We start from the raw sequence: 13,629 nt of genomic DNA, 5'->3' as shown, positions 1-13,629 counted from the left end.
GACATTTTAAAGATGAGTAAAATACCGCTTTCATAAAATATAAAAAAACCTAAAAAAATACAAAAAACTGAGTTCTATCCTTCAGCATATTTGCACATCCTTCTATATGTGTGGATCTGAAATTAGTAAGAGTTAAGAAAAACTAAATGCCTTCAAAAGCACTTCTTACCCATTTAACACACATTTATTAGGTACTTACCATGTCCCAAGTATGAAGCTAGCTCTGTGAACAAGATGTGGCCTAAAATCTCAGAATTCAATGTATGTGAACATGTTCATTTTAAAGAAGAAGTATGTTACACAGTCATGCATTACTAATTCATGGTTGTCACTCCAGCTTCTCCCAATTATTATGCACCAAGGACACTGTTTGGTGTAATATTATTGCCAAAAACTACATACTGCATGCCATATTTCTTGAAATCTCCTGGTTTTTATAAGTAATTTCCTCAATCTTCTTGGGTATATCTGTATTTTACACCTTCCAAATTAAAAAGAAAAATTCTTTCCTTGTCTCACTGCACTAGCAAATGAGTGCTAATTTTTTAAAAAATATCTTATCCCTGGCCAGGCACGGTGGCTCACACCTGTAATCCCAGCACTTTGGGAGGCCGAGGCGGGTGGATCACCTGAGGTCAGGAGTTCAAGACCAGCCTAACCAACATGGAGAAACCCCATCGCTACTAAAAATACAAAAATTAGCCAGGTGTGGTGGTGCACGCCTATAATCCCAGCTACTTGGGAGGCTGAGGCAGGAGAATCACTTGAACCCAGGAGGCGGGGGTTGCAGTGAGCCGAGATCACACCATTGCACTCCAACCTGGGCAACAAGAGAGAAAGTCTGTCTCAAAAAAAAAAAAAAATCTTATCCCTTCTTCCTCACATGAAAACAATGGCAAAAATGTAGTAAGCCCAGTGCAGTGGCATGTGCCTGTAGTCCCACCTACTTGAGAATCTGAGGATGGAGGATCATTTGAACCCAGGAGTTCAAGACGAGCCTGGGAAACATAGTGAGTATCAGCCTTAAAAAAAGAAAAAAAAAAAAAAAAAGGTAGTAAAAGAGCATTAATTTTCAAGCATAAAGAACTGGGTTCAAACCCTGGCATGATACCCTACTGTAAACCAGTCATGAAAGTCCTTTACCACCTTCTCCTAACTTCTCTATTTAAAAAAAAAAAAAAAAAAAAATCTGGGGGAGTAATAAAGCCACATTCACAGTGCCTTTATGAGGAAGAATTACACACAAAAACCCTGCAGGTGTACCATAGTCCCTGGTACACAGTAGGCACAAAATTAATGTAAATTATTTTCTCCTTTCTATTTTTTCTCCAAAACTTTGTGCTCTTTCATTCACTACAATTTCTCATTGCTTACTACAGAAACTTACATAACATTATAACTTCCACATTTTCATTAAAAGAAAGCATCACTTAATTTTTTAAAAAGCATACTCTATGTAGAAGTAGTCTCCAGCTGATGAAGTAGCAATTCATAATTTTTATGAATTTATGACTCATGCTGAACTGACACCAACATTATTCTTGATGTAATTAATTTAGTTACCTTTGTTCCTCAATGCCAAATTCATGTTATTTTAGCATCTCCATGTGTGGCCCCAAAAATACTGACCATTCTAATTTGAGTCAGTTGTAAACAAAAGGCATAGATTTCCAAGATTTCTAAGACTTGTTTCTATACCATCATATAGTAATGGAGCGGAAGGAATCTTAAAAGCTTTCCTGGTTAACTCCTGGGAAATATACCACAGTTATTCAAACCAATTGACACTTGATAGACTAGTCTATTAGAAAAACAGTAAATCCTGTCTCAGGGAAATGCTTGCAATTTCACTGGATATTCTGAGGAACTGGACTCAACACATTTGGCACAAGAAACTATGAGATTGTTGTGGACATCTTATACCTTTTATCAAATCAGTAGTTAAAAAGAATAAGTGAAGTACTTTGAGGTTATGTCTATTCAATTTATTCACCAATACATTCAATATACATTTTATACCAAGCTAACATCATTTTTTAAAAAGGATATAGTTCTTGTCCTTAGCACATTTTGATGCCCTGAGCAAAAAAATCATAGATACCAAAAAAAAAAAAAAAAAAAAAAGTAAGTTCAGAACAAAACCGGATAGAAACTTCCAAAATAAGAGAACCTGAGTCTGTAGTTGTTGGAAAAACAAAGAACAGAGAAATTATGAAAGTCAAACTGGTTATCCAAAGTAAGGTTTTCCAGGGTAAGTTCATTTTGAAGAAGTGGGAAATTCTTAGAGGTTATCTAGTCCATATTTGTCACATGTGCTTCATCTCATTATGGGAAAAAATGAATTGACAAAGAATGTGCTGATATTGAAATTATAAATCTTCTTGTTCTCTACTGCTTTCAAAATCAGTTAAATTTAATATGTCTTCCTCTTCCCAAATGAAAATATTTTCACCCTCAAACATACAAAGTTCTTCTAAAGTATTTCTGTTGCTAATATTTAAGGAGGTCTCAACTTGGCAAATATCTAAGAGGCAAGCTTGACCAAGCATTTCAAAGAAGTAATGACAGTTGGTATTTTCTCTTACTATTTGGTTGAGATTTGTTCTTGAGCCCTGGAATCCGTTATTTAATAAGTTGTTATTCTCATCGACTGCTTTAAACATTTCATTTGTCTGACTGCTGAAGTCTTGTGTATCAGAATTCATATTACTGACAACTAACAATGATGTGTGCAAGAAATTCATACAAAGCCTTTCCTTCAAATCTGGTTGGAATTTCTTTAAATTACCTTCTTCCTCTAACTCCAAAAAGTTAATTCTTTTTTGTTTTCTTCTTTTACCCATCAAGTCGAATGTGTTATTGAAATAAAACTGATCAAATATATCACCAATGGCATTATCAATATGATTTTGTCTCATACTTGCTTTATTGTTCTCTTCCCTGAACACCTTTTTGTCTGTCTGAAGTAAATATGGGTGTATTTTCATCCATAAATAAAAACCCAAGAAATTTTCAATATCAGATTCTTTGCGATATGCAAATCCTCGGTCTTCCTCATTCACGGGTTGGATAATAACAGTTAGTATTGGGCAATGTTGACCACAAAGAGCATACAGTTTATCCAAAGAGTCAGCTTCCTGAAGTGTACCATGAATCATATTACTGCCAGGCAATGGTTGGTTTTTAATAGCATCGTCAGAGACAGGGTAGACTTTGTTACTAGCAGACGTAAAAGAATGAGTGACAGATGTGCATACTCTTTCTGACTGATGATTATTACCCTTCTTCTCTGTATGGTGATTTGCTATTCTTTCCTTGGCACAGGTTTCATTGTGAACATCCTCATGAAAAGGTTCTGAGTCACTACCATGAGGCATGTTAAAGTAATTGCATTTTAGTTCAAGGGGTTGAGTTAGTTCCTCAAGTTCTGAAGAGGAGAGTTCATCCATGACTGGGCCTGGAGCCAAATTACCAAAATGTGAATATGGTACCTCACTGCTGTTATTATCAAGTAGGGTGTCCACTGATGTGGTGTCTGCATTGCCACACATGCCAGGATTTTCAGATGACATCCTTAGCAAATGATTTTCTTTCAGAAGCCATTTGCCTTTGTCAATCAGTACTCCTTCCTCTATGTCTGTGAGGATTCTGCTATGATCATTTTGTTTTGTACCAGGTTCTACAATGTCACCCCCATAATAATCGTTCCTCACACCACTAACATCACACTTATCTTGTCTTTCCTCCTGGAATTCCTGCAACATAGGTGAACTAGTAGATACCTGTTCAGAAAAGCCAAATGACTGCCCTTCAGAATCATAAAGACTTGCTTTCCTGGAACACTGAAATTCCACAGAATTATAAGGACAAACCTGAGATTTGCGGGTAGACCCAGGAAAAAAAGATGGCTTGATAATATCTGCTTTACCGTAAAGTTTTTCTATTGCCCTTTTAACAAATCCTATGTTGTATTCTTTCTCTTGGGCAAGTTCGCCACTGTCATTGGGATCATCACTGGATGTTTTATATGGCTGCTCACTGTCACTGTCTGGTCGATAGTCTGACCAATCAGAAGTCAGTGGACTTCTGATGCATTTTTTTAAATCAGGAGAGGACTCTGAATAACTTCCAGCTTCCATACTTTTCACCATCATTTTTACCATCTTAGTTTCTCCTTCATTAGTCTCCTTTTCACTATTTTGCTTAGAATCATAGCAAAAAACTAAAGATGGTGGTGTTGCCAGCCTTTTACTGATTATTTCATAAATTATACCATTCCTTCTTTTTTCTTCCATAACATTCTTACCAGAGATGTCTATCAATTCTAAAGTTTTACTAGCCTCTAACTCTTCTTGGATTAATTCTTCAGTGGCTTGCTCTCCTCCATTTACCACTGTATTAAAGATATCAGTGTCCTGGTTTTCTAATTCTTCAAAAGATTCCAATTCTGAAATGTTTCTTTCACTTGATGCCATGCTGTTGGTTATTGAGCCTGGTTCTTCAGAAGTCCTTGGTTCTTCCATATCAAAGGAAGTATATGCATTTTCATCCTGAAACTTCTTTAGTGAACAATTTTTAAAATCATCTAGAGAACTATGTTTCTTATCAAGTTCTGCTTCTTTTTCACTTAGGCAAAGTCCACAGGAGCTTAAATTACTGACATTTTGATGTGACACCAATGTATTAAAGCCATTTTTATATTCAGGGTCTGTCAAAATATTTAGATCTTTCTGAATGTCATCACCTCTTTCTAACTCTTCAGTTGATTCCAAGTTATCAGTATATGTGTTTTCTTTGGAGTTGAAAAAGTCAATGGTATTGCAGACACTGACAGGAACGTAGGTCTCAACAGTTGGGCAAGCTCCCTCATAGGTATGGTTCTCCTTTTGAGCACAAGCCTTGTTGGAAAACACAGTATCAGTAAGTGAACAGACCTCTCCTAGGAAACAAGCCTTATTCATAGAAGTCTGATCCACACCATAACCATCACTAGGAAAATGAGTGTCACTGGGGTTACATGTCTCTTTTGGAGGATAAGTCTTATTTACAGTCCACGTCTCACATGGAGAGCAAGTCACTTCCAAAACACAGACTTCAGGGGCACATGCCTCACTGGCAGAGCAGTCTCCATCCAAAGAGGAGATTCTTTGTGTTCTTTCATTTTCACTGCACTTAGGAACACTCTGAATGCTGACTGTGGAACAATTTGCAGAAAGATCTAGTGGAACCACATCTTGTTCTTTCTCACTGAGTCCAAAGTAGCTTGTAGTTGACTCCACTAAATTGGCAACAGCAGCTTTCAAGTCATCAGCTTCCTCTGTGATGGCTATGTGCTTTAGAATCTCCAGCAACGCAAGTGTTTCTGAAGATTTGTTGATAGTCTTGTGAGCATCAACTTGACAGAAGCTATTCATACATCCCTTTAGATTTAGCACCAAGAGCCAAGCAAGAAGGAGATTAGTGGATGAATTGCATATTGCAGAATGAAAGGGAACATTTGCAAGTGAACCTGGCATTTGAACAACTCCATTCTGAGTCTTGGGAATACCAGGAACTGAAGCTTGCAATTGGTGAAGCATCAGGACTGGTAAGAGGTCTTTTGGAGTTTCCTCTTCTATAGGATCTACTTGAATGGCAGCCTCTACACTTTGCCTTTTTCTAGCTAGGTTTATTTCCTGGTAAACAAGTTTTTTCTCTGGTCCTGATTTTTCAGCAGCTATATGACGTTTAGTATTACGATCATTAATAGCTGACTGTGACAAAGTACAATGTTCATGCAGGGAAACCAAATAAGCATCATTCAGAGATCCAACCTGTGTCTCATGGAGATCTTCTTCACCAGTATCACTGGCAATAAAAGACTTATCTCCCTCTTTACATAGATTATCTCCTGTCAAACTGGCAATTTTAGTTATGTGCTTATTACTTTCCATAACAAAATTATTTATTTTTCCAGAACTTTTATGGGGATCATTCCCTGGAAAACTATTATTGTTACAATTTACCACACTCATTTCATTTCTACATACTGGAGCTGATTTTATAGGCTTTAAAGTTGGATATGGATTTATGTTCTGCAACCAACTCTGTATATAATTTTGAACTGAATGATGAGCAATATCCTCAGGAAAATCAGGTTTTTTCAAAGAAGCTAAGGAATTTGCCCTGGTTGTAGCATGTTGTTTACTTACAACAGCACTTGCTTTCAATTTATCCCCTTTTTGTTTTTTCTGGCTTCTTAAAGTTATGTGTGAATCAGTAACTAAACTCTTCTTTGCCATTCCTCTCAAATAACCAGATGCCACTTCTGCTTGAGATTGTGGTGCATAAAAATATTTGGGTTTTTGCTCAAGGATGTTAAATACATGAAATAAACTTTTATTTTCAAAAGTACTTTTGCAATATTTGGATTCATTGTGAGGAAACACTTTATCTCCTTGACAGATTTCTCTTTTTTTAGGTGCTCCCAAGCTTACTTTCTTTAGTGATTTAGATTTTCTTTTGGTTAAAAGTCCTTGAACCTTGGAATTTTGAGTAGTATTTAATTTATTTCTGTGGAAATTCTTCGAAATCGTGGAATTGAGATTACTTTTGGAACAAAAAGTATTTGATTCAATTACAGTATCACTTGTCTGGAGGTCTTCCTTACAAAGTATCCTTCCTTTAAGGGGACTATCTGAATCTTGCAATATCATTTCCTTTCTAATTCTACCTCTTGTGTTTATTCTCTCATTCTTATTAAGAATTCCTTTGGTTGCAAGCTGTCCATCTTGATATCTGGAATTTATTGCTTGCTGTAGAGATTTTTTCTTCTTTTTGCTGGAAACAGATGACAAAATCTTCTTTTCATTTTTTGGAAGTTTTGTTAAACCACACTGAGCAAATTCATTAATTAGTCTGTCAATTCTTGCAGTGACAGTAGAGGATGCTTCCGAAGCTGTAGCCTCAGAAATATTTTTGTCAGTTCCAGAGTTGGTACTTGAAAAGTGGGGTGCATCTGCTGAAATAGGGCTGAACCTATCATTGGTGTTATCATAACCTTTGAAGTTCTTGATACCAGTTTTGTTGTCTGATACCATACTATCAACTACATCTTCCTCCACAATTGAGTTATCTGAAATAGTCGACGGCATACCATTATTATGGGACATCTCTAACATCTTCTGACTTGTAATTTCTATAACACCAGCACTTATTGCACTTGACTTAAGCAGTCTGTTTTCCTTTTTTCTTTCTAACAATGACTCCTCCATTTGATCATTGTTATTGATCTGAACAAGTACTGGTTTGTTAGATACTGCTGACATTTTACTGCAAGAATGTGTAAACATATGATACTCAGACTTGTTTTCTCCACTTTCCCTTTCTTCACTATAGGAAAACTGTCCAATCATTTTCTCTTGAACCTCAGTTTCAGATACTAAGGTCACACTACCTATCACAGATTTCTTTTGTCTCACTCTTCTTAGTCCAGGTGTAGGGGGCCTATAAAAACGATGCTTTGCTTGATCCTGAGTTCCCTGGGTGATATCTGTGTCCACAGTAGCATTCTCCCAACTAGCAGAACTGCAAGTTTCAGCCTCTTCATCTGTCGTTTGAATGTTTATCTCCTCTGGTAAACTGCCTTCTTGATTACTGCTTCGCTCCATAGGTGACACATCCGCAGAGAATGAACATGCTGCAAGCTTTAAACCAGATGATCGACTTTCTGTTCTTCCTGGAAAACTCATCTCACTCTTTTCATCATTATTAGAAGGACCAGTTTTACTAACAGTAGTTGTCCATTTTATGGTTTCTTCCTCTTTTATTCTGAATCGAACTTTCATCTCAACTGTCATAGTGCCATCTTGATTAAAAATAATTGATTTCTCAATATCATCTTCAGAAGGATATATTGGTAAATTCTGAGAATCACTCTTTTCTAAGGCCAAGTAATTTTCAGGAACAAAAGAATAGTCTAAGTAGCAATCATTATTATGTGTTTTCTCAGAAGAAACAGAATAAATCTGGGACCTTGAGCTTGAAGACATATGTGTGCTTACTTTAAAGATTTTAAGAGTAAAAGGTGCCCACATCAAAATATAATACGGAAGGCAGAGAAGTTAAAAATATCCAAAGGAAGAGGCAGCAAAGAAAAAAAGAGAAAAAGGGAAATAATTAGTATGAAAAGTAGCATATTTTCTGTATTTCATAGTAAAATGATACGTTTCTGAGCTCTATGTATTTTCTTTCCCCCCCCCCCCTCCCCGAGACGGAGTCTCACTCTGTTACCAGGCTGGAGTGCAGTGGTGCGATCTGGGCTCACTGCAACCGCTGCCTCCAGGGTTCAAGCGATTCTCCTGCTTCAGCCTCCCGAATAGCTGGGACTACAGGCCCACATTACCATGCCCAGCTAATTGTTTTGTATTTTTAGTAAAGACGGAGTTTCACCATGTTGGCCAGGATGGTCTCAATCTCCTGACCTCGTGATCCGCCTGCCTCAGCCTCCCAAAGTGCTGGGATTATAGGTGTGAGCCACCACACTCAGCCTATGTATTTTCCCAATAGTTATTTGAGAAAACCTACTGTAATAGTGGTACATTTCTTCAAACCACTCTTTAGAAGAGATCTCTAATTCTACTTCAACTTAAATGAGGAGATTCAGAGAATTTTAACAAGTTTAACAAGTTTAAAAAATGTATAAAGTAAAAACTGCTAAGAATTCTACCAAAGATAAAAGTTTGCAGGTTTTCATTTCGTTGTTCTGTTTACCAATACTGAAACTGGAGTCCAACCAAGTACTGCTTACCTATTCAAACAAGGCAAGCAACAATTTATGCTGGTATTCATCTTTCCACCTACAAATATCAAAAGAGGTATCCATAGCTTTATGAAAGCAGAAACATTTTTATAATTAAGACTTAATCAAGTACTAATTATTAATTTAGCATGCACTTTGTATAATCGTTGCAACTGACTTAATACAGGGCACAAGAGAGAGAACAGAGCTAGACATAAGTCCAGATGTCAGTTATCTTTTTAACGTGTGTCTTCAGCATTAACCTTGGCACTCTTGCTTCTTAAATTCAATCAAAATGCCTGGGCCGGGCGCAATGGCTCACACCTGTAATCCCAGCACTTTGGGAGGCTGAGGCGGGTGATCACTTGAGCCATCATAACAGCCTGGGTAACACAGCACGACCCCATCTCAAAAAGAAAAAAAAAATTCCTGTTAGCAAATCTATATAGATTTGCACATACTTGCCATCAGGTAAGCCCCTTTAATGTTGCAGAGTATAAACCTGGAAATATTTTTTCTTATTTTTGATATGCTTTTACTTAAATTGTAAATCAAAGTGTCTCAAATTTTTGAAGTAAAATTTAACAAAACCCTCAGATTCCCTGCAGTCATCAAAAACCATACTCGGCAACCTGTATCAGACATAATAAAATCATTTTAGTAAAATGACAAACGTGAAATAGCACTATCATATTTATAACATATATGTGGCAACCTAATGCTTACAAAATAGAAGCATTAATAATTATCTACTGAATATATCCATGAAATCATTAAACAACGATGGATTAGTTTCACCCACGTTAGCAGTAAGTAGAGATATTAATACTATTTAAAATACATATTATCCAAGTCTAAAGAGAATAAAAACTTAAATTTAAGTATAAAAAACAATCAGTACTCTAGCAAAAAGCTTGTTTTCCCTGGAAATACTAAGTACAATGAATAATGAGATTAGCCATGCTGTACAGGCAATTTACAGCTTATCCCACATCCCTGGGCCTGAAGAGGCCCTCTTCCTCCCCTATCCAAAGGATAATGCTACACAGTAGAATCTAAGGAATTATCAGCCTACATTATCGTTAACCAGCATGAATTGGTTGCATGAACCTTTTTTAATAAATAAAATGTGGGTCTAAGAACGTGTAATTTTTATAGCAATAACATCAAAAGGCAGAGCACATAGCATAGATTTGAAAAACTACAGTCATTCTGCTCACCTGCTGAGGTCAGCTATGTATGCTGCATGGTACTATTTAGAGAAAACTCTGCAACAACCAGAGAAGAGACTTACACAGATCCCACTCTAAAGCAAGAAATGCTGGCATTTTTATTTTTTAACTAGGTAGTTTATGCAAAAAAAGCACACATCATCAATTTAAACAGGCATATCATTGATTTGGAAAAGTCTAAAACACAGATAATCTCCATGATTCTTTCCAACTATAAATATAGCCAATTTCAGTTTAGAATGTTTTTCAATCCTCTCCTTTTCGTTTCTGTGGTGAAAGAACTGGTCATTTAAGCATGGATTTTTGCTGTCGTTGAGGCAAAAAAAATCTCAGGGCTAAAAATATGGACTATATATTAATAAGTGACTTACTCTTTCTGCTTTCTGACTTTGCATTTCCCTTGGGGTACACACGCTGAGAGATCCCTGGTAATCTAGCAGGAAGCAAGTATTTTTGGATGTCATAATTTCCTGGTTTAAATGGCTCCCTTCCTGCTGCCACCACAGCTCCAGAGCTCAGGATCACTGCCTGGAGGCTGGGAACCTAAAAGAGACCAGAGTCATTATCCTGAGATGAGCACATTTTATACTAAGTGGTAATTTTATAACTTTGCTTGAATCAAATCAACAACCTCCTAGACTTGAAAGACATCATCACCGAGCACTTTCTTAGGCACCAATGGTGTATACAAAATAAGTAGAAATACCAAATGTCAAGGTTGGTGGGTGGGGGGGGAGGTCAGTTACCTCCCAGCAGGGATCCCAGGAAAATGCTTCCTCTATGAAAATACTACTCTTTGCCACTCCTTTGCAAAAAATATTGTCAAGATTGGATTCCATGTGAAAACATTATATACCGTGGGGCTCAGGGAAGACAAAGGGGTGGGCAGCCTGAGGTAAAGATGAGATTCCAGTCAGATTCTGACAAAAGAACAAAGGCAGCATTGGGTGCACACACTCACATACACAGGCAGGGAGGAAGACTTCCTTCCCAGGGGCCACCATTCACACCCCACACGAACCCAATTAGTAGGGTGCTCAAAATGAGCTCAGGCTCGAGGAGCCCCCTAGAACGCTCACCCTCCTTCCGTCCGTAGCATACAGCTTGACCACCGGGCGCTGCATGACCTCTGTCAGGTGCTGTAGAAATGCCTCGAAGCTCTGGGTGACCCTCCTGCTCAGAAGAACCGTGCGCCTCGTCTTCGGGTCGCCATTCCTGAAGACCACCAGGCTCCGTGGGGCGCGGGGCTTGCCGGGAGCAGCGACGGCGACGGGGTGGGGCGGTGCATGCGCGCTGATGGCCCGGCTGCTGAGCCAGGGCCGCGGGCGCCGACGGGCTTTGTCCAGGTCCACAGGCTGCACCTTCCTGCCGTGGGAGCATAGGTACGACTCGCCGTCCTCCAGCTCCTCCAGGCGCGTGATGCTGTGCCTGCCTCGAGGGGTGCTGATGTTCCTCACTCCAAAAGGTAGGGGTACCTTCCTGGACAAGTTATCCAGCAGAGCATCAAAGGACTTAAAGGAGCGAGGGTTGACCACCACCCTGACCCCACCAAATTGGGGGTCTCCGCTCTTGTAGAAACTGATCCGCTTGGCCACAACAGGATGAGTGAGACTCAAATGGCGAGGGGGTGGAACTTGATCTTCAGAAGAAGTAGGATGAATGATGGAAAAACCAGTAGAAGGAGTGTCACTCATTTTGGCTAAGACCTAGAGAAGAAAGAAAATTATCTCCAGAATCACAGCACCATAGCGAATACATGGTAATACTAATGCATGCTAAATATAGCTGCAGACATCCAGGATATTCCTAGAAGTTTATTCTTTCATTCGTTTATTCATTCATTATACCTACCAATTTTGAAAAACAATTTTAAGGGACTTATAATAAAAAGAGATAAACAGTTAAATAAGGATATTTATAATTTAAAAGTTAAAAACAACCTAAACACACTAATAAGGGCCGAGATAAATTATCACATATACACCCATGCAATGAAAAACTATACAACCATTAAACATGACCTTATAGATATATCTTTTGGCATAGAAAGATGATCATGACATATTACTAAGTGAAAAAAATCAGTTTGCAGAACATTCTGTGCCATTGATTTAAATGTATATGTACAGTCACATTGCTTAACAATGAGGATAAGTTCTGAGAAATGCATTGTTAGGTGATTTCATCATTGTGTGAACATCATAGAGTGTACTTACACAAACAGATGGTATAGCCTACTACACACCCAGGCTTTATGGAATAACCTATTCCTCGTAGGCTATAAATCTGTACAGCATGTTACTGTTTGAATACTGTAGGGCATTGTAACACAGTGGTAATTTGTGTATCTAAACATATCTAAACATAGAAAACGTACAGTCAAAATATGCTATTATAATCTTATGGGGCCACCATCACATAGGTAGTCCACCATTGACCAAAGTAGTGTTATGTGGCACATGACTGAGTTATATGAATTGGGGAAAAGTCCAGAAATATATACAACCCAGTGTTGATGGTGGTTGTCTCTGGATTGCAGAACTCTGGAAAATATTCGTGTTTTTTTATACGTTGGTAAACTTTGTGAACCTTTAAAATTAGCAAGTATTATTGCACAATTCAAAAAACAAGAGAGACACAAATCGGAAACCATCCACTGAGAAAGGTAAGAGAGTTTTGCAATTCATCAGTTTAGTCCTTCAAATCCTGACAATAAATAAATATGGGAGAAACAGGAAATGTTTTTAAAGTCCAAATTGTCTGGAGGAAAATGTACCTGACATTAAGTTCTAGGAGGAATGTATCACATAGAACCTTAAATAAGAACCCTTTTAAGATACTATCAGATGTTTCTACTGCAGATTGGAGAAAATGCAGGCATATCATCTCACACACCACTTATCTTACTTTGGGAAACACTGCACTAAGCAAAAATGTTCTTTGAATAAATGGCAGCATTGCTATGGGCTGCTAAAACTAGTGCAGTCTGGTTACTGGTCCCACTAGTAGTTCTGAAGTTAAACCTTCAGAAGAGAATTCAAGAAGAGTAACATTCAGCAAAGCACCAAGGTTTTCCTTTTCCACTTCTCAGTGAAACTGGAGTTTGATTGACAAATGAGCAGCATTTGGAAGTATTTATCTGGTTCTGGCCTTGTTTTCATTTGTGGCTGTTTTCTATTGTTTGAAATTATTTTAATTATTAGTGTCTTTTGACACAGTAAGAAAGTCCTGCAGCCTTGAAGACAAATTGAACAAAATTAATGTGATTGGTAATACAGAGATGGAAAAAGGAATGTTTATCATTGTAAATCAGCTATAAATCCGGCCCAAATCATCCACTTAAATGTTTGCAAGCTGTTATCCAAGATTCTTCATATATCTCCAATCTGATTTACAAATCTTATTTAAATGTAACTTAGAAAAAAACATTTGAAGATCAGCCTAGAAATTAGATGTCTTCCCTTCTTTCTTCCTTAGAGGTTTAAAGTAATTATAATACTTAAGACAAAAAAAGCAGCTGTAGCAGACATGTGCATCAGGAGCTGGGGAATCCAGCTTTGCAGTGGAGTCAGCAAAACTGCAACCTCTTCTCATCCTCATCTGGTCAACTGTGGTCTG

The 13,629-nt window shown here is 37.8% G+C and overlaps 1 protein-coding gene across 2 annotated transcripts in view; it reads right to left on the bottom strand.

Moving 5' to 3' along the window:
* Positions 1 to 11,705, bottom strand: part of RP1 (RP1 axonemal microtubule associated) — a 267,355-nt gene extending 255,650 nt beyond the window's left edge. The window contains exons 1-3 of one of the 2 annotated variants that reach the window (XM_001083644.5): positions 11,091 to 11,705; positions 10,383 to 10,554; positions 2,239 to 8,041 (exon numbers count right to left, since the gene is read on the bottom strand). In XM_001083644.5, the coding sequence (XP_001083644.3) occupies positions 2,370 to 8,041; positions 10,383 to 10,554; positions 11,091 to 11,705 (6,459 nt within the window). In that variant the 3' untranslated portion in view covers positions 2,239 to 2,369. Of the gene's footprint in view, positions 1 to 2,238; positions 8,042 to 10,382; positions 10,555 to 11,090 lie in introns of those variants that run through there. The other variant, XM_077942819.1, reaches the window with a different exon arrangement.
* Between the last annotated feature and the right edge of the window lie 1,924 nt (positions 11,706 to 13,629).

Source organism: Macaca mulatta, chromosome 8 (assembly GCF_049350105.2).
Source record: "Macaca mulatta isolate MMU2019108-1 chromosome 8, T2T-MMU8v2.0, whole genome shotgun sequence".
In the NCBI taxonomy this organism is placed as follows: domain Eukaryota; kingdom Metazoa; phylum Chordata; class Mammalia; order Primates; family Cercopithecidae; genus Macaca; species Macaca mulatta.
This window is presented reverse-complemented; position numbering and strand designations above follow the sequence as displayed.